The sequence below is a fragment of the Rhincodon typus genome, chromosome 13 (genome assembly GCF_021869965.1).
Source record: "Rhincodon typus isolate 14 chromosome 13, sRhiTyp1.1, whole genome shotgun sequence".
Taxonomy (NCBI): Eukaryota; Metazoa; Chordata; class Chondrichthyes; order Orectolobiformes; family Rhincodontidae; genus Rhincodon; species Rhincodon typus.
Window position 1 is genome coordinate 14,184,645 of NC_063344.1, and position 22,214 is coordinate 14,206,858.

At 42.3% G+C, this 22,214-nt stretch overlaps 1 protein-coding gene across 1 annotated transcript in view; it reads left to right on the top strand.

The window, feature by feature from the left end:
* LOC109914594 (rho guanine nucleotide exchange factor 26) overlaps window positions 1-22,214 on the top strand; it is a 178,289-nt gene that overhangs the window by 38,853 nt on the left and 117,222 nt on the right. Inside the window, exon 6 of the mRNA XM_048604693.1 lies at window positions 5,641-5,801. Coding sequence (XP_048460650.1) covers window positions 5,641-5,801 — 161 coding nt within the window. The remainder of the gene's footprint in view (window positions 1-5,640; window positions 5,802-22,214) is intronic.

The window sequence follows — 22,214 nt, forward strand, 5'->3', positions numbered from 1 at the left end:
CCTTTCCCTTAACTCCACTGTCCCTAAATATTGACGCTACACCCCCCACCCCACCCCCATAGTGGAGAAAGTGTTTCATCCCATCTCTCTTATCTATGCCTTCCTGAACTTTTTATACCTCATTCAAGCTCCCCCCCACCTCAGTGTTCTCTGCTTTCAGGAAGAACGAAACAACCCAGCCTAACTAATCTCTCTTTATAGCTGAAATGCTCCAGTCGAGACAATATCCTGGTGAATCTTTTCTGCAACCTCTCTAATGCAAACACATCGTTCCTGTAGTTTAGTGACTAGAACTGCACACACTACTCCTACTGAGACCAAACTAACATTTTATACATCTCCAAGAAAACCTCTATTTTCTTATATTCTTAGCCTCAAGTAATTTGCATCATATATGTCACCTTAATCATCTTATCCTGTTGTCTTCCAAGAACTGTGGGCAGGCACACCCAGTCCCTTTGGCCCTCTGTAATTGGTAGGGTCCTACCATTACATTAAAGGTTTAAATTATGCATTTACTAATCTTTTATTTTGTACTAGAGGTATTTCTCTATTTGACTGCCATGATGGCTACATGATTTATTTTAGTCACTCATGACTAAAGTAATAAATTTTACTAATGACTGAAGGTTCCTTTTGATGCTCAGTTTATTTATTTGAATCTGTCTAGTTTTACAGATGTTTCAAAGCACTGCTGACCTGTCAGAATTCACCTGTTGGTATAAGCACAAAAAGTTTATCGAAGACTACAAAGAATAGTCGCAATATCCAAAGGAAGAACACCAGCTTCATGAGAGCTTTGGTTGCTCAACGCACATCTGTCAATAAAAACCCATATAGCATGAAAGAAGATACGGTCAACAATGCTTTAAGTGAATTTTCAAAGCCACCAGTATCTCTAGTGGTACGCTACAATGACTGATCAAATGGAGACCTCTGAAGGCAATTCTGTGGTGTTTAACATTGCTTTGTAAGGATCAAGTTTCCCTTGAAAATTAATGGAATCCCAGACAGTGGCAGATAAAGAGCCTCTAAAGCAATAGAAATGAAATAGATTCTGTCTATGATAATTAAAATATACAAAAAGAAACATTATGGACCAAGGAAACTTCTGGATATTGAGGATCTGAACCTTGGCTGACTCTCCAATTCCAGGTTAAACAGTAAATTCACTTTGTTTGTTTCAAAAGTTGCTCAATCCAAATTTAATTTATTGTGCTGGTGTTTTAAAAAGTAATGGAGACCATGGAGTTGTAAAATTGGCATTATCTAAAAGGAAAATTGGATAACTTTTTTTAAAAATGTCAAACTATAGATCCTGTCCATAGTCTGTACAATGGTTTCCATACATTGTGCGTTGCAGAAATAAATACATGGCATGAAATTCCTCCACTTAACTTAGAGGCATTAACTCATCAATAATAAAATGGACTAAAACCTTAATTAGAATGACCAGCCTTAGGAATGTGAGAAAAATGTTCTGCGTTCACATATTTCCAAAACATGTCTGTTAAAAAAAAGTTAGACAAAACAACAAAAAACTGACATTTGTGATAATGATTTGTATTAATATTGGAATGTGGGCTTGATATTGCACGTTGAAAACACAGATGACATTAGTTCGAAGAACAATGTCAAAAGCCAAAACAAAGGGCAATGGACTCTTTAATACTAGCCTTATCGAAAAATAACAAAACCACATAAACAATTTTTTTTCTGATGAAGGGTCTAGGCCCGAAACGTCAGCCTTCCTGCTCCTATGATGCTACTTGGCCTGCTGTGTTCATCCAGCTCTACACCTTGTTATCTCAGATTCTCCAGCATCTGCAGTTCCTACTATCTCCATTCAAATACAAATTTGATTGACTCCTGTCAGAAAATACAATTGAGAGTAATTTAAGATGTAAAAGACAGAGATAATAAGGAGAACTCTTTTTCTTTCAAAGGGTCGTTTGTCGGTGGAATTCTATTCCTTAAAAAACAGTGGAGGCAGGTTCATTGAAGATGTTCATGCTATCTGAGTTGTAATCGCAAAGGGAGTGCAGGGTCATGGGGCTCAGAGAGAAAAGCACACTTGAGGCCACTATCAGATCACTCTCTTATTGATTGGCAGAGCAGGCTTATTGGGCTGAAAGCCCTAATTCTGACCGCTAATGCCTACATTCCTAAATCATGGCATGTAATAAGTACAATGTGCTTCCTTTTAACTCTGGACCCAGGGTGCCCAAAAGTATCCTCCACCAAGTTGTCTTTCACCTCAGCTCCTGGTCTGTTGTACGTGAATTGTAGTATGAGTGACACTCACACCTTGTGAGTGAATTGAACTGTGATCATTGCACAAATCCATTACCCCATTTTACTTAAATGCCCACCAGGATGGTGGAAGGTGAACAGGATGAAACTTTCCATTTTGTTTAGGTTCCAAAAATGCTCTGTGTAAACAATCTGAAGCAACTATTTCCTTTCCTTTATATGTAGATTCACAGTGACATTTTATCATCACTCTGTGTTGTAAATTACTTATTAAACTGTTGCAGTCAAGAACATAAACCAGAACAGTCTTTCAGTTGTCTGCAGTGTCCTGTGCATTTTATGGTTTATGATACTGGGCCAAGAATGAATTCCCCTTACTTTAACTGCAGTTAAAAAGGGAAATAACATACTGGGGAAAGTCTATTCAAAATCTCTCACTTTCACTTCCGCACCCACTCTAATCCAGCTACCAAAGGAGAGTAAATATCTTGCTGCCTGAAGGTCACCCAAGTCAAACCAGGAGCCCACAGTTTGTACTAAATTAAAACCAAGCAAAGAACTGCAGATGCAGAAGATCTGAAACAAAGGCAGAAATTGCTGGAGAAACTCAACAGGTCTGGCAGCCATCTATGGAGAGAAAGCAGAGTTAACATTTCAAATCCAGTGATCCAGATCTCATCACAATAAATTTGCTTTCTCTCCACAGATGCTGCCAGATCTGCGGAGTTTCTCCGGCAATTTTTGTTTGCATTTCAGTCTATAATTTAGATTTGTTTTGACATCCCATTACCTCAATCAGTAAACACACAACTTTGTTTAACATTAAGCTGTACAGACCAGGATATTCCTGCTCAGTAACAGTGAGGGGACCTCATGTCTATAGTGGCTGGTGTCCTATAATTGGACCTTTGTTACATTGGGGAAAACATATCAATCTTGGGATAAAGAAGCAGGACCAAGTAAACAGCAATACTTTGAGAGTATTTATCCAGCGCAGGCCAGTGTCAGACTATTCTCACAGACTATCACAATATCACTTTTTTTTTTATATCCAGAAGTGTACACATGGCTCAGTGGTTAGCACTGTTGCCTCACCGTACCAGAGACCCAGGTTTGATTCCAACCTCGGGTGACTGTCTGTGTAGAGTTTGCACATTCTCCCTGTGTCTGTGTGGGTTTCTGCTGGATGCTCTGGTTTCCTCCCACAGTCCAAAGATGTGCAGATTAGGTAGATTGGCCATGCTAAATTGCCCAACAGTGTCTAGGACTGTGCTGACTAGGTGGATTAGTCATGGTAAATGTGGGGTTACAGGGGCTTGGGTCTGGGTGGAGTGCTCTTCAGAGTGTTGGTACAGACTTGACAGGCTGAATGGCCTCTACCTACATGGTTTGGATGCTATGAATATGACCAAAACACACAACTGAACTTTTTCTTCCCCCATCACTAAATCACTAAATTCTTTTGCATCTACTAATCGCCACCAGTAAATCACATACATTTCCAATTTACATCCATAGCCCGTTGAAGGCAATGGAAACCATCAAAGGTGAGGGATACATAGGGAGAGTGGGAAGGGGCTAAATCAAAATGGAGTTGGAAGGAGTATATTCTTAAACTTTTAACTTAATACATCTGGTATTGATAGGTCAGTTCAGATCACTGGATGGTCTATGTATTCATTCATTGGATGTTGTGTCGCTGGATGGGCCAGCATTTATAGTCCATCCCTAATTGTCCATGAGGAGGCATTGGTGAACCACTTCCTTGAATTGCTGTAGGCTCATAATGCTGTTAGGGATGGAGTTCCAAGATTTTGACTCAGTGAGACTGAAGGAACAATGACATATTTTCAACTCAGGATAGTGAGTGGCTTGGAGGGGAACTTGAAGGGGTGATGTTTCTATCTGTCTACTGCCCTTGTCGATCGAGGTGATGGAGGCCATGGGTTTGGAGGGTGCTGTCAAAGGAGCTTTGTTGAGTTGCTGCAGTGTACTTTATAGATGCTACACGTTGCTATTGTTGTGCATCACTGGTGAAGGAAGTGAATGTTGAAGGTGGGGAATGGATTGCCAGCCAAAAGGACTGCTAAAACCAGGTATCCAACTTCTTGAGTATTGTTGTGGCTGCATCCATCCAGACTAGTGCCTTGAGATGGTGCACAGACTTTAAGGAACCTGGAAGCAAGTTACTCACTGCAGGATTCCTACCCTCTGACCTGCTGTTGTAACCAAAATATTCATCTGACTGGATCAGTTCAGCTTCTGATTAACAGTAACACAAAGTTCGTAATAGTGGGAGATTCGGTGATGGTAATATCATAGAATGTCATTGGGAGATAGTGAGATTCAAAATGATCTGGTGATTGGGCATCTGCTCGAAATTAGCTATACCAAATGGTCAAATGAGTTCTTAGGTACTTGAACAGAAACCATTTTCTCTGGTGGAGGAATCCTAAACCATAGGCCATAACCTTATAATTAAACTTAGATCATTCAGGAGTGTGACAGAAAATAATTCTCCTCGCAACGGACAGTGGAAAACTTAGAATTCCTTTGCTTATAAAGATATGCAGATGAGTGCAGAGTCAATTGAGAATTTCCGAGGTTTCTCAATTTTTGCTAAGCTAGTGTATCCTGGATTAATGAACCAAGGTCCGTTCTGGCCTCCCTGCTGTGGGAAGGATGCTGTGAAGCTTGAAAGGGTTCAGAAAAGATTTACAAGGATGTTGCCAGGGTTGGAGGGTTTGAGCAATAGGGAGGGGCTGAATAGGCTGGGGCTATTTTCCCTGGAGTATCGGAGGCTGAGGGGTGACCTTATTGAGGTTTATAAAATCATGAGGGGCATGGATAGGGTAAATAGCCCAGGTTTTTTTCACCAGGGTAAGGGAGTCCAAAACTAGAGGGCATAGGTTTAAGATGAGAGGAGAAAAAGTGAAAGGGACCCTCACGCAGAGGAGGATGTGTGTATGGAATGAATTGCCAGAGGAGGTGGTGGAGGCTGGTACAAATACAACATTTAAAAGGCATCTGGATGGGTGAGTGAATAGGAAGGGTTTGGAGGGATATGGGCCAAATACTGGCAAAGGAGACTAGATTAATTAAGGATATCTGGTCAGCATGGACGAGTTGGACTGAAGGATATGTTTCCATGCTGTACATATCTGTGACTCTAAGGTTGAGAAATGGGATTAAGGTCCTAATCAGCCATGATCGAATTGAATAGTAGAACCAGCTCAAAGGGCTGAATGGCCACCTGAAGGTTCTTGTCTGCCATGGAGGGCAAAGAATGGGATGATAACAAGGATGACGCTGAAGAAATGAACCATTAAACCACAGATATGACTCTTTGTCAATACTCTGAACTCCAAACTCTGTCCTTCTCAACAGGCTATATTTGAAGTGATTTCATCAGAACACTCCTACATGCTGAGTCTCGATATCCTGATCCGCATGTTTAAGAATTCCGAAGCACTGAACTTAACTATGACCAAAACCGAGAGGCATCATCTGTTCTCCAACATCAGTGACGTCCAGAGATCCAGCATCATGTGAGTTAGTTGTGGTTTTTGTTGCTCAGTTACTTTGTTTTTGGTTGAATCTGGTTTTATTTGCATTCCTCCTTTGCATTGCCCCTGAGGTCCAGGAAATTTGGACCATCATTTGCTCACATTGCCAGTGCCAGGGGTAAATTGTACAATTGATTAAAATAGTCTGGACCTTTAATGTTTGTCGAAAGATTTGTAGGAGCAATGAAATTCAAAGTAAGCTGAATGGGATAAGGAAAAAAAAAATTTGGATTAAGAAAAATCAACCTGTATGGTTAACAAAAGTAACAGCTTCCTCCTATTTCTCCATGTACTTTTAGTGGACTGAATGTTCTCTTATGGTGTCTGGAATATGGATTGAATTGGAGTTTAGAAGAATGAGAGAGGGATCTCACAGAAACCTATCATATTCTAACAGGATATGACAAGGTAAACACAGAAAGGCTGTTCCTAGTGACTGGAGAGTCCAGGACCAGGGATCACAGTCTAAAAGAATGGGAATAGACTGAGATGAGGAGGGATTTCTTCACCCAGAGAGTGGTTGAGTTTTTGGAATTCCCTGCCACAGAAAGAGGCTGAGGCCAAAATATTGAATGTTTTCAAGAAGGAATTAGGTAAAACTCTTAGAGCTAAATGAATCAAGGGTTATGGGGAGAAAGTGAGAACAAGGTATTGAGTTGTTGATCAGCCATGATCATATCGAATAGTGGAGCAGGCTCAAAGGGCCAAATGGCCTACTACTGCTCCTATTTTCTATGTTTCTCTGTGTCATGCGCAGGAAGTTGCATTGACCCAGTGGAAAAATTTCCACAGCGACTTGAATTTATACAGAGCCCTTAAAGTAAGGAAACCTCCAAGCCCCTTCACAGATTGTTGTCAAACAAAATTTGTCACCAAGCTGCATAAGCAGGTATCAGGTGACCAACAGCTTACCCAGAAGGTAGAAGAGTGTTGTAAAAGGAGGAGAGAGAGGTACAGAATTAGAGAGATGGAGGTAAAGAAGTAGAGTGAAGGAGCGTTATAGGCAGGCAATCCTGAAACTTAAGTTCTAGGCAACAGGAATTCTCAAGAGTTCAGAACTGGAGGAGCAGTGATAACATGGAGAACTTGCAGAATTTGCTGGAGAAGATTACAGGAACAGCCTGAGCATTGATGTTTGGAAATGTTGGGTGTTGAAATCTCTCTGTGTTCTTTTTGAGTTTGTAGCTGAGTCCTGTAGTTAAGGCTTGTCATTGGAGCTCCTAACCAGTCCTTGTGTGTATTCTGCATAGTAGATTACTTCTGAAAATTGGAATATTGTTACAGCTTGGGCAACATTAGGAACTCGCCATTCAAGTCCTACCTTATGTGAAGACAAACTTTTCTGAATGCTGTAAAATGTCTTGGGGGAGGGAGAAGAAACAAACTGTAAAGAAACAAACAATAGAGGTGGGCCCTAAACGCAAACATGAGAATGGTCTCCAAGAGACATATACAAGAAGGGTGAGAGGCATAAATGCATAGTGGTTTTGGAAGAGAGTGCCAAAGAATGGAGGGGAGGGGAGCTGTTGGAATTGGCCATTAATAAAAGATGATAAGCAATGGGCAGGTGGTGTACTGTGCTATTGGAGGTCAACAGATTGGAGTTTGTATATCACAGCTAAGTACATTGACTGAGACATGGAGTGATGAGTGCACAGAAGAATATGAAAGGAACTCCGAGCCGATGTAATCACAAGAACAAGGGTGAATGATACAAGGGAGACAGGTGGGAAAGAGGAGGTTTGGCCATGATCTTATTGAATGGTGGAGAAGATTCCAGGGGGCTGAATGGCCTACTTTTTGTATTTAACAGGATTTTATGTGAGGCTGTTGCAAGATTGTGTGTAAGTAAAATGCTTGCGATTTACTGCAGTTTGTACAAGATTGGAGTGCAGGAAATAGGCAGGAAGCATTCCAGATATCAACTCTTGTGGTCATGATAATTTGCTTGAAGTGCTTTGCAGCAGTCGTAAAGTTGTTTAAGTGGACAGTATTCCAAAGATTGAAAATAACATAATTTTGACTCTATGCAGTCAAGGAAGAATTTGAGATTCCCTTATGCCATTTAATGTTTGCTATAGCATTTAGTTTTGCATACAATGCTGATAAGAGAGTGAGGTAATCAGTCTTGGTCTGAGAATGGAAAAGTAGCAGACTAATTGGTCCCCTTTTAGGAAGAGTCTTTATGAAGAGATAGCTATGCCCTCATGAAGGGAGCTAAATAACTATTTGAATTATAGCCCGAGGTTCGGAAAAAGGCAGTTCTTAGAAAATTGAGAAGAGTGAAATCAGTTGCCCTTTATGTTTTGTGGGCAACAAATACTTTTGATTTCCAAAGGTGACATAAATCCAACTGTGTTGACTTGGTTGTGAATGCTGTAGCAATGCTACTCACTTCAGGTTGAAAGACTGTGTGTTTATGCATGCTTCACACCAGAACATAGAACATAGAACATTACAACGCAGTACAGGCCCTTCGGCCCTCGATGTTGTGCCGACCTGTGAAACCAATCTGAAGCCCATCTAACCTAAACTATTCCATTATCATCCATATGTTTATCCAACGACCATTTAAATGCCCTTAAAGTTGGCGAGTCTACTACTTTTGCAGGCAGGGCATTCCATGCCCTTACTACTCTCTGAGTAAAGAACCTACCTCTGACATCCGTCCTATATCTATCACCCCTCAATTTAAAGCTATGTCCCCTCATGCTAGCCATCACCATCCGAGGAAAAAGGCTCCCACTGTCCACCCTATCTAATCCTCTGATCATCTTGTATGTTTCTATCAAGTCACCTCTTAACCTTCTTCTCTCTAATGAAAACAGCCTTAAGTCCCTCAGCCTTTCCTCATAAGACCTTCCCTCCATACCAGGCAACATCCTGGTAAATCTCCTCTGCACCCTTTCCAATGCTTCCACATCCTTCCTATAATGCGGTGACCAGAACTGTACGCAATACTCCAAGTGCGGCCGCACCAGAGTTTTGTACAGCTGCAACATGACCTCATGGCTCCGAAACTCAGTCCCTCTACCAATAAAACCTAACATACCATACGCCTTCTTAACAACGCTATCAACCTGGGAGGCAACTTTCAGTGATCTATGCACATGGACACCGAGATCTCTCTGCTCATCCACACTACCAAGAATCTTACCATTAGCCCAGTACTCTGTGTTCCTGTTACTCCTTCCAGAGTGAATCACCTCACACTTTTCCGCATTAAACTCCATTTGCCACCTCTCAGCCCAGCTCTGCAGCTTATCTATGTCCCTCTGTAACCTGCAACATCCTTCCACACTATCCACAACTCCACCGACTTTGGTATCATCCACAAATTTACTAACCCATCCTTCTACGCCCTCGTCCAGGTCATTTATAAAAATGACAAACAGCAGTGGCCCCAAAACAGATCCTTGCAGTACACCACTAGTAACTGAACTCCAGGATGAACATTTCCCATCAACCACCACCCTCTGTCTTCTTACAGCTGGCCAATTTCTGATCCAAACCGCTAAATCACCCTCAATCCCATGCCTCCGTATTTCCTGCAATAGCCTACCATGGGGAACCTTATCAAATGCTTTACTGAAATCCATATACACCACATCAACCGCTTTACCCTCATCCACCTGTTTGGTCACCTTCTCAAAGAACTCAATAAGGTTTGTGAGGCACGACCTACCCTTCACAAAACAGTATTGACTATCCCTAATCAAATTATTCCTTTCTAGATGATTATAAATCCTATCTCTTATAATCCTTTCCAACACTTTACCCACAACTGAAGTAAGGCTCACTGGTCTATAATTACCAGGGTTGTCTCTACTCCCCTTCTTGAACAAGGGGACAACATTTGCTAGTCTCCAGTCTTCTGGCACTATTCCTGAAGATAATGACGACATAAAGAGGCAGCTAGTGAAATGGAATATTTGGCAGTCATGGTCTACCTTATGCACATATGAGTTAGGAGGAAAATTTGTCCATTTTGGCCCATCAGGCCTGCTGTGCTATTGAAGATGATCTTGGCTGATCAGATTGTAACCTCAACTCCACATTTCCACCGTCCCAACCCTGATAACCTTTGCTTAGTAAGATTCTATTCATCTCTGCTTTGAAAATATTCAAAGACAATGCTTCCACCTCCTTTTGAGGAAGGCAGAAGTCACAACCCTCTAAGAAAAAATGTCACCATTCCTTAAGATGCATATGATTTGGTGTGTCTTGCCAACTTCTGGGTATCTGCTTTCTTGAGGGTGATGTGTGGTAGTGTTTAGGACAGGGCAGTAAGGTGTCTTTGCAGTTTCTGATGTTAGCTCATTCAGTGCTATTTCACAGTTGGGTTTAAATTCCCCAAGGATCGCCAGTGTTATTTTCATTGTGGCATATCGTGCAGTGAGTTATGGTTGACAGGGCCATGTAAATTAAAACAACGTCACTGTTAATTGTAATTCTTTGTAGCCAATTCTTGGTTACTGTGACAGCAAGTATGAAAGTGTATCTTTAAGCATGAGAGAGTTACTTGAAGCAGTTTGCCTTCGGAATACAACAGGGATTTATTTGCTTATTATCTGCTCATTGCACTCATCAATAATCCTTTTGGCTGCAACATTGGTATGAATAGTATTCATTAACATTCTGGTGCTGGTTTGTCAATGTTCCCTTTGTAGTTGCCCCTGTGATCGTGGTTGATGAATGACAATGAGGCCATCAAAAATTTCCTTAATGATTACTGTGGGAAAAAGCTTCTGCCTTCAATAGGTTAAAAAGGAAATTTTTTTCATCAAGGTTCCTTGTAAAACTCAGCTTCCAATTAACTCCAACAGCTTTTTCCTCACGCTATAGGTTTGTGCATGGAGAATGCATCGTAGAATTGATTTTATGACTTTTGCGTTTCTCGCGGAAAATGTCAGGGTTTGACGCTGTGTTGTAGAGTAAATAAGTAATAGGCAAGATAAAGTCACCATAGTCCCAATAGACTGCAGGCTGCCCTCTCATTAGAGAGAAAGAGACGATGGTGGAGGTTTAACCCGAGGGTCACTGTGCGTCAGGCAAGAGAAGGAGTTGAGAAGGAGATTCCTACATAGTAACCCCAGTCAGTGTGGGAATCGAGCCCACTCTATTAGTGTTAATTTACATCTGCAAACCCAACCATCTAGCCAAAAGGGGTAACCAACAGTTACCTGATTGTGATCTCTCCTCATTTTTATTTCTGTCGTAATTCTTCCCATAGGAACAGTGGGAAGCCCTTTGTAACGGTTTTGCCATTCACTGGGATCAAGGCTGATCTGTCCCCATACTCTATCTACATGCATTGGTCCCAGAACACTCAAATACCCATGCAGAGTTAAAAATGTATGAGTTTGTGTTTTGAAATCTGCGACAGCCCCACGCTGCCCGCCAATACACACACGTACACACACACACCAAGTGCTTTCCGCCACCATCCCTGAATGGCCTAACTCCATTGCCCCACTGTATGGGCTGTCTATCGGATGCATCGGGGATTTATAGATCTGTAAGCTTAATGTCTGTGGTAGGTACATTACTTGAGAAGATTCTGCGGGATAAGATATACATGCATTTAGAGAGACAGGGTTTGATTAAGAGGTGTCAGCATGACTTTGTGCATGGGAGATCAGGCCTCACAAATTTGTTAGAGTTCTTTAATGAAGTGACCAGGAATGTTGATGAGGGCAGGGCAGTAGATGCAGTCTATATGGATTTCAGTAAGGCCTTTGATAAGGTTCCATATGGTAGGCTGTTCTGGAAGATTAGATCGCATGGAATCTAGGGAGAGCTGGCAAATTGGATACACAATTAGCTTGAGGGTAGGAAGCAGAGATTAATAGTGGAAGGATGTTTGTTGGACTGGAGGCCTGTGACTCGTGGTGTGCCTCGGGTCAGTGCTGGGGCCGTTGCTGTTTGTTATCTATATCAATGATTTGGATGAGAATGTACAAGGCATGATTAGTAAGTTTGTGGATGACGCTAAAATAGGTGGTATCATGGACAGTAAGGAAGGTTATCAGAAATTGCAGCAGGGTCTTGATCAGCTGGGGAAGTGGGCCGATAAGTGGCAAATAGAGTTTAATTGTGAGATATTGCATTTTGGAAAGTCAAATCAAGGTAGGAGTTTCATAGTGAATGGTAAGGCCTTAAGGAGTATATTGGAACAAAGGGACCTTGGAGTTCAGGCGTCTGAAAGTGAAGTCACAGGTAGACAGGGCAGTGAAGAAGGCTTTTGGCACGCTGGCCTTTATCAATAAGGGCACTGAATATAGAAGTTGGGAAGTTACGTTGCAGGATATTAGTGAGGCCACACTTGGAGTATTGTGTTCAGTTTTGGTCACCTTGCTATAGGAAGGATGTTATTAAACTGGAAAGAGTGCAGAAGAAATTTACAAGGATGTTGCCAGGACTCAAGGGACTGAGTTATAGGGAGATTTTGGAAAAGCCAGGACCTTTTTCTTTAGAACGTAGGAGACTGAGTTGTAGAGACAGACTCTTGTCGAAGTGTATAAGATCATGAGAGGCATGGATAGAGTGAATGCACTCAGTCTTTTTCCTAGGATTGGGGAATCGAGGACTAGAGGGCATCAGTTTAAGGTAAGAAGGGAAAGAATACAGGGGAAGCTGAGGGGCAACTTTTTTTACACAGAGGGTGGTACGCATATGGAATGAACTGCCAGCAGAAATGGTTGAGGCGGGTACGTTAACAACATTTAAAAGGCATTTAGACAAATAGATGGATTGGAAAAGTTAGGAAGGATATGGGCCAAGCACAAGGAAATGGGTTTAGCGTGGATGGACATTTTTGTCAGCATGGATCCATTTGGGCCAAAGGGCCTGTCTCCGTGTTGTAGGACCCTATGAAATAGTTATTCTCTGTCAAACCCTATATCGTTCAACCATTTTAAGAAACTCCAGTTTCTAAAGTTTCTTGTATTCTATTTTGCCATGATTTGAACATTGTGCTATTGACTCATTAAAGATTTTGTGAAATCATGAAAAACGACGCAGCCTTCACATTGTATCTTGTGCCTTTGAGTTTGAAGTTACGGTTTGTTCTGTAATTGGAACAGTCTGACCCAAGGTATAAAACAGCAGAATAACAGCATGGCACCTATTTGCTTCTCCCTGCCATAGCTTTAGGGCATGTTAATGATACATTGTTGGAGAGTTTGGGTGAGGACAGTGCTCTTTGAAAGGCAAAACATGGGCTATGAACTGGCAAGTTTGACTCTTTGGAAATCAGCCCAAGCATTATATCACTCCAATAGGTTTAACAGCACTGTCAGGATTGGAGAGAAGTATAACTTTGGTCACTATGCACTTGGGAACACTGTTGTCATTTTAAAAGCCTGAGTTATTAACACTTTTAAACATAAGCGTAAAGATAAAAGGGTAAATTTTGACTTGGTAGGTTCTCCAGCTTCAGAAAGAGAAGCTTCTGAGGATAGCTCCCAAAAGAAAAACTTAAAGTAGGACAGAAAAAAAAGAGACTAACATGATTACATACCTCAATTTAAAAAGAAATGCTCCGAGAATCAAATAAAAGCAAAATACTGCAGATGCTGGGATTCTGAAATGAACACAGTGACTGTTGGAGAAACTCAGCAGGCCTGGCAGCGTCTGTGGAGAGAGAAACAGCATTTTAAATTTTCAAGTCATCTTCAGAATGCTTCTGAAGAAATCATTTCAAACTAAAAACATTAACTCTGTTCCTCTCACCTCGGAGGCTGCCAGACCTGCTGAGTTTCTCCAGCAATTTCTGTTTGTATTTTGGTGCTAAAGCAAGATGGCATAATGCATATTTCAGGCCAGATTTCTATTTACATAGCACCATACCATAGGGTGTCACAAAATGCTTTACAGTTAGTGAAGTATAGTCACTTTTGTATCGCTGAAAATGTTTTGCTCAATTTTAACACCATAATCTCATGCAAACAGCAAACTGTTCTGGTTGTCGAGGCCAGGATATCAGGTATTTGCCCATTCTTGAAGGAGTGCCATGGGATTTTGCATATCCACCAGAGAGAGCAAATGTTGCCTTAATGTCTCAGTCAAAATCTAACACCAACAGGATGGCATGTAGCTCAGTGGTTAGCACTGCAGCCTCACAGTGCTAGGGACCCAGGTTCATTGCACACTCGGGTGGATGTTTGTGGGAGATTTGTAGTTTAGGTGGATTGGCCTTGTGTCTTGGATCACAGAGTGCATCCAAGCAGTTCTTTTCAGATTTGGCTAAATGTAGTTAAGAGAAGGCTCGACAGCAGCAATTTGCTAAAATATGAACATTTATTAAGTAATAATGAAAGATGAGAAAAAGAAAGGAATGTTTATTAAGATAAATAAAAAGAATGAAGAAGAGAGGAAAGATCCAATAAACCTCACCCCCTTCTGCGCATCGGGGGTCCCTCGATCGATGGTTGGTCTGGAGACTGAGGCTGTTCCTGGCACCGTTCGCGATCCCAATCCGAGGCAAAGTCCAGCGACTTGGAACGAAACTCTCTCTCTCTTATACAGTCTAACAAGCAGCCAGCACAAAGAAAGACAAGACTGCTGGCTGGTACAGAAAGCACAGCTATAGGAAAACAAGCTGCAGGTGTCATCTTCGACTCAAAGGAATGTTCACAGGACTCATTCAAGGTCGTACAGCTTGTCGAGTATCACCAACAATTTTAGCCATTCAGCCCATCCTGTACAATTTATTTTCTCATGTGGCTGTCGAGTATCATCGTTAACTTTTAGCCCTTCAGCCCAAACTGGTCCATGCTGACCATGGTGCCTATTCAGCTAGTTCCAATTGCCCATGTTTTGTTCATATCCCTCTATACCCTTCCCATCCATGTACCTATCCAAATGCTTTTTAAATGTTGCTATTGTACCATCCTCAACCACTTTCTTTGGCAGCCCATTCCATATACGCACCACTCTGTGTGAAGAAGTTGTCCCTCAGGTCCTTCTTAAATCTTTCCCCTCTCACTTTAAACCCATGCATCTAGTTTTCAATTCCCCATCCCTGGAAAAAAGACTCTATGCATTCATCCTATCTATGCCTCTCATGATTTTATATACCTCAATAAGGTTACCCCACATTCTATGTTGTAAGGAATAAAGTCCCATCAGGCCAACCTGTCCCTATAACTCAGGCCTACTAGTAATCTTCTTTGCACACTTTCCAATTTAACAATGTCTTTCCTATAACAGGGTGACCAAAACCGTACACAATACTCCCAAGTGCGGCCTCACCAATGACTTGTACAAGTGTAACATAACATCCCAACTCCTTTACTCAATGCCTTGACCGATGAAGGCCAGCTAAATACGTTCTTCACCGCCCTGTCTACCTGTGACGCTGCTTTCAATGAACTATGTACTTGTACTCCTAGGTCCCTCTGTTCCACAACACTCCTCAAGACCTTACCATTTACTGTATAAGTCCTACTTTGGTTTGATTTTCCAAAGTGCACCACCTCACACTTATCTGTATTGAATTGCATTTGCCAATCCTCAGCCCACTTCCCCATCTGATCAAGATCCCTTTGTAATTTTTGATAACCTTCCTCGCTAACATCAATATTTCCTAATTATGTACCATCTGCAAACTTACTAATTATGCCATGTACATTCACATCCAGATCATTCATGTAAATAACAAATAACAAAGGTCCAGCACCGACCCCTGAGGAACATCACTAATCACAGGCCTCCAGTCCGAGAAACAACCTTCAACATCACCCTCTGCTTCCTTCCATCAAGCCAACTTTGAATCCAATTAGCTAGCTTTCCCTGGATCCCATGTGACCTAACCTTCATAACTAACCTGCCATGTGGGAACTTGTCAAAGGCCTTACTAAAGCCCATATAGACAACATCCACTGCCTTACCCTCATCTATCCTCTTGGTTATCTCTTCAAAAAACTCTAAAATATTTGTCAGGCATGACTTCCTGCGCACAAATCCAAGCGGACAATCCCTAAACAGACCTTGACTATCCAAATGTTGGTTAATCCTGCCCCTCGGTATCCTCTCCAATAACTTGCCTACCAATGATGTCAGTCTCACTGGCCTGTAGTTCCCTGGTTTGTCTTTGCTACCATTCTTAAACAATGGAACAACATTAACCACCCTCCAGTCTTCCGGAACTTCACCAGTGGCTAAAGATGAAGCAAAAATCTCTGCAAGGGCCTCTGCAATTTCTTCTCTGGTCTCCCACATCGTCTGAGGATGAACTTGATCAGGCCCAGGGGATTTATCCACTCTGATACGATCTAAGTCTGCAAACACCGCTTCTCTGGTACTATTTATTCAGTCCAAAATATCCCTACTTGTTTCTCCTATTTCCTTAGCATTCATGATTCTCTCTTCGGTAAACACTGAGGAGAAATATTCATTAAAAATCTCCCATCTCCAGTGCCTCCACACATAGATAGCTATGCTGATCTTTAAGGGGACCTATTCTCTCCCTAGCCACGCATTTACTCTTAATATAGCTATAGAACCTCTTGGGATTATTTTTAACCTATCTGCCAGATCCACCTCATACCCTCTTTTTGCTCTTCTGATTTCACTCTTAAGTGTACTCCTATATTTTTTATTGTCATCTAGGGATTCACTTGAGTCCAATAGCTTAAACCCAATGTATGCCTTCTTTTTCCTGACCAGAGCCCCAATATCCATTGTTAGCCAGGGATCCCTAAATCTGCCAGCTTTTCCCTTCACCCTAACAGGGACATACTGTCCCTGGACTCTTGATACCACACTTTTAAAAGCCTCCCATTTGCCAGACTCACCTAATTGACCACTGCTAGATCCTGCCTAATGGCCCCAAAATTGGCCCTGTTCCAGTTTAGCACCTTAACCTGTGGACCTGTCCCATCTTTTTCCATAACTATGTTGAAACTGAGAGAGTTATGGTCACTGGACCCAAATTTCACTTTAGTCACTTGCCCAACCTTGTTTCCGAAGAGGAGGTCCAGGTTGCACCCTCCCAAGTAGGGCTCTCTACATATTGATTGAGGAAACTTTCTTGGACACATTTGACAAATTCCACCCCATCTGGGCCTTCTACACATTGGCTGGCCCAGTCAATACAGGGGAAATTAAAATCTCCAACCAGTACTACTCTGTTGTTCCTACAGGTATCTGCAATCTCTCTACACATCTTTTCCTCTAGTACCTGCTGGCTATTTGGGGCTCTATAATACAGTCCCAACAGAGTGACCATCCCCTTCTTGTTTCTAAATTCTAACCATATGGCCTCATTTGATGACCCCTTAAGAATATCCTCTCCAACCACTGTTGTTATATTCTCTTTATCAAAAGGGCGACGCTGCCTCCGCACTTACTTGTACTTTTGTTATGCCTGTAGCTTCTGTGTGCTGGAACATTGAGCTGCCAGTCTGCCCTTCTCTCAGCCATGGGGTGGCACAGTGGCTCAGTGTTTAGCACTGCTGCCTCACAGCTCCAGGGACCCGGGTTCGATTCTCAGCCTTGGGCGACTGTCTGTGTGGAGTTTGCACATTCGCCCCGTGTCTGCGTGGGTTTCCTCCGGGTGCTCCGGTTTCCTCCCACAGTCCAAAGATGTGCAGGCTAGGTGGATTGGCCATGCTAAATTGCCCATAGGGATGTGTAGATTAGGGGGATGGGTCTGGGTTGGATGCTCTGAGGTTCGGTGTGGACTTGTTGGGCCGAAGGGCCTGTTTCCACACTGTAGGGATTCTATGATGATTCTATGTTTCTGTTATAGCTATAATATCCCAGTCCCCAGAGCCAATCCATGCTCTGAGCTCATCCGCCTTACCAGTCAGGCCTGCAGTTTAAACCAGAAGTTTTTTCCCTCCCTTTACTGTGCCCCTGGCTAACCTGAATAGCAAGGTCAAGGGGCTACGCTCCGAAAGCTTCTGATTTCAAATAAACCTGTTGGACTATAACCTGGTGTCATGTGACTTCTGACTTTGTCCCCCGCAATCCAACACTGGCACCTCAGCATCATAGTGTCTGGGGATGTGCATGCTGGATGGATTAGCCATGAGAAATGCAGGATTACAGGGAGAGGTAGTGGGGTGTTGGGTCTGGGTGGGATGCTCTTTGGTAGGTCAATGTGGACTCGATGAGCTGAATGGACCGCTTACACATTGTGTGAATTCTATAACAGTGCAGTACCCCTCAGCACTGGGGAGTCAATCCTGATTTTTGTGGTCAAGTCCTTGAGCAGGACTTGAATCCATAACTTCCTGACTTGGAGACATGTGAGTCACTGCTGGCGCTAATATCTGGAGTGCTCCTTTAAACCGAAGATCATTGACCACTGGAATACATTCCTGGGAAACGAGATTACGGCTCAGGATGCTAGTTTCATTCAGCAAACGGGCACATCCCAAAATGGACAGCTGTTAAAATTGCTTGTCGATTTACTGTAATGCATTCTTTAACTGAACACATTATATGATTTTGATTTAAATAGAATTAAGACAGGAAGGGCAAGAGTCAATATATTAACCCTAAAACAGGTTTGAAGAAGATCAGGTCAGGGATTGAACCATGAATCTGCTTAGTCAAAAATAACATAGCTATGAATCCCGAGAGATATTAAGTGTCAGGAGCAGCTTTCTGAGAATGTTACTTTTAAATGGCATGATTTCTAACTCTATTAATGTTGCCTTATTATACCAGCACTGTGCAAATCACATTGAAATGAATGCACACATTTCTGAGTTGCAATTCAGTTCGGACCTTCACGGTAACTTTAGTAAAGACAACATTGCTTACTAAAGGAATAAAGCCACAAGATTCTTGCTCACAAATAAACGGAATAAATTTTACTGCGTAAGATTCGACAAAGTAAGCAGCTAATACCATCTAGCCTATATTCTAACAACCATAATTAAGGTAAACAGAAGTTAACAGGCAAACTGTGGTCAAACACAAACCACAGATTAGTCACTGTTATGATCCCAGCTGTTGTGTTTTTTTTGGATAAGTCATATTCCAGACTGAAATCTGGCTCTTTTTAACAAGGTGGTCTTTCACTGAAAGACAGGCACGCCATGTTACAGATTTGGTTTTAACAATAAAATATTACATAAAAGAAAAATGAAATAGAATAAACCAAACTAGTTACATAGAATACAATTATAAAGATTTCAGAACTCACAGTAAAAAAAGTCCATTCCAATACCATCACTTTACAGGACTCAAATACCAGAGAGAATTCCCTTCTGTACCATCCGTAGGCTTGACTTTACATTATTTTCCGCCTAGTTCCTAGTCTTGAGAATTTGACGATCTTTTTTCTTGATTAGTCACACAACTGAGCTTATATTTCTTCGCTTCACATTACCCCGTCAGTGTTCTACCAATTTCCTAACTTTTTCTAAACTAACTTCTTTCTCCTGGAGAAACTGTTGATTGTGTCTAACTTCAATCAAAACTTCTGAAAACTGAAACCAAAAGTTTTCCAAGCTATGGGCTTTTCCCCCAAGCTAAAGGTACATTCCTCATTCTTCTAAACTGAAGAAATGCTTTACAACATTTACTCTTCCCAATTGTAAAAATCTCAAAATGTGAACAAATTCCCAGTATCACCCCAGCGATTCTCTCTCTGATACTGGTTTGATGAAAAATCATGGCTGTAAAATTGCTGACAAGTTAATCATTAAACCTCTCCGACCAAAATCCACGTGCCACTAGATCAAAATCCAAACTCTAAAATAAATAACATTAAAATCACATCGTACATCACACCAAATGACAGACAATACAAGACAAATGCCATGAACTGTGCAACAGCCCATCCATCCATCAGTGACACTATGAGCCGCAATGTTGTTCCAACTCTCTTCCTCACAAGGGATTTCACTTCCTGAGACCCACACTGAGCTTCAGTAAACAGGTTATTGTGCTAGGCGCGCGCGCTGCTTGATCACTGCTGATGACCCCTTTCATTACTTTGTTCCTGATCAAGAGTAGATTGAGGTGATAGTATTTGGCTTCATTGAATTTGTTCTGCTTTCGGTGGACAGGACATATCTAGTTGGTTCATCGCATTGTTGGGTAAATGCCAGTGCTGTCGCTCTACTGGAACAGCTTGGCTAAGACATGGCAAATTGAAGTCTTCAGTACTTTTTCCGTCATATTGTAAAGGCCCAGTATCCTGACTGAAGCTCATGTTTTCAGCCATTTTGGAATATCACAGTGTGAATCAAGTTGGCTGAAGACTGGTATTTGTGATGCTCAGTATAACCAGACGAGCTAAACTTAATCATCTGGAGATGGAAAGGACTGCAGATGCTGGAAGCTGGAGTCAATAAATGTGGAGCTGGAAAAGCACAGCATCCGAGGAGCAGGAAAGTCAATGTTTTGGGCCGAAACCCTTCGTCAGGACTGGGGAGGGGGACGGGAGCACAGAAATAAATAGAGGGAGGGGAATGGGGCTGAAGTGAGGGTAGGTGAGATGGAGATAGGTGGATGGAGGTCAGACGTTATTGTGGTTGGTCAGTAGATACGTGAGTCAGAAGATGGACGGGTTGGGGGAGGAGAGATTTTGAAGCTGATGAAGTCAATATTCAGGCCATTGGGCTGTAAGTTCCCAAGGTGAAATATGAGGTGATGTTCCTCCAGTTTACATTTGGCCTCACTCGGACAGTGGAGGAGGCCAAGGATGGACATGTGACCAGGGGAGTGGGAGGGGGAGGGGGAGGTAAAGTGGATGGCAACCAGAAGGTTTGGCCGGTTGGTGCATGCAGAGCACAGATGCTCCGCAAACTGAGAGGATGTTTTGGGTCGGGACCCTTTTATGAAGAAGGGTCCTAACCTGAAATATCAACTTACCTGCTCCTCTGATGCTGCCTGCCCTGCTGTGTTCCTCCAGCTCCACACTGTGTTATGGCTGGATGGCTGGTTTGTGATGCAGAGCAATACCTCACCATCTCATCAAGGGCAACTACGGAAGGGCAATAAATGCTGGCTCAGCTGGCACACCCATGTCCCAAGAATGATTATTAAAACCAATGGCACAAGGTCAATTCCTACACTCGCTGAGGTTATGATGAAGGTAACCAATGTACTATCAAATCCCTACCGTTGGCTTTTGAAGAATTGCTCACCATCAATTGTTCAAGAAAATATTTCTTTCCAATTTCTTTAACTCTCTTTTATTCCTTTGTGGATCTGAGTCATTGTTGGCAAAGCCCTCATTTGTTGCCCATCCCTAATTGCCCTTGAACTGAGTGATTTTCTAGGTCATTTTGGAGGGCAGTTAAGAGTCACCCAGAGTGCTGTGTTTCTGGTGTCATACTTAGGCCAGATCAGGTAAAGATGACAGATTTCCTTCCCTAACGGACATGAAGGAGTTGTTTGGGAAGTGTGCAGTTGTTTTCAAGAATGCAATGAGATTGTGGTTTCTGACTCTGATTTGCCAGTGCTTGGTGTTCTCCCCAAATGGGGAGCCAGTTAGCTCCTTTGGTTAGACAAGCCCAGTGTGGAATCAGCTTAATATCAACAAGCCTTGGTTCCAGCAGAAGACGACGTGGGGTTTATCTTCTTGCCCTAATTTGTAGTTAAAAGGTTGTGACACTTTGCCATAGTTTTGCAAAACGTTGTCAAGATCTGCCTTCAGAAGGAGAGAGAACTGAAGAGAATTTGTGCTCCACACTGCTTATGTTGGGACATCAAAGAGCACCATAACAGACTTGCATATGGTGCACTGGTCAAAAGTCTGATGATCCCTTTGATATCAAGAATGACCTGCATTTATATAGCAGTTTTCACAATCTCAGAATGCCCCAAACTGATGAGGAGTTTTCCCTGCTAAAAACATGGAAATGCAGCAACCATGAGGACATCCTCACATTTGGACAACAGTATGCATGAAGGTTGTTACTTGATTCACTTCAGAAAGGACTTTCAGTGTAAAATCAATGACTTTCATTTCACTCAATGGGGGCAAAAGCTGACTTATGAACTGGATGGGGGTTGGGAAGCAGAAGGGGTCAGCAATGGAAATGGACTAACTGGGCAGCTGGCACCAGCTGTACATTCTTGCTGTGTCTGTTTGTCTCTGTCTCTCCTTCTTTTAGAGCTCGGTTTTCAGATCCAGTCGCTCTTTATAATTATGTAAAAGAACTGCATGGAATATACATACTGGAGGTCCAGGAGGTCCATGCTAGAGTTCAGACCGTCTCGATTCTTCTCCCACTTTTTCATCTCACCCCGTCTGCATATCCTTCAGGTCATCCGAGCCTCTGTTATCAGCTCTCTGAACTCACACAATCACTTGATCAGAGATAGTAGGAACTGCAGATGCTGGAGAATCCGAGACAACAAGGTGCAGGGCTGGATGAACACAGCAGGCCAAGCAGCATCATAGGAGCAGAGAGGCTGACGTTT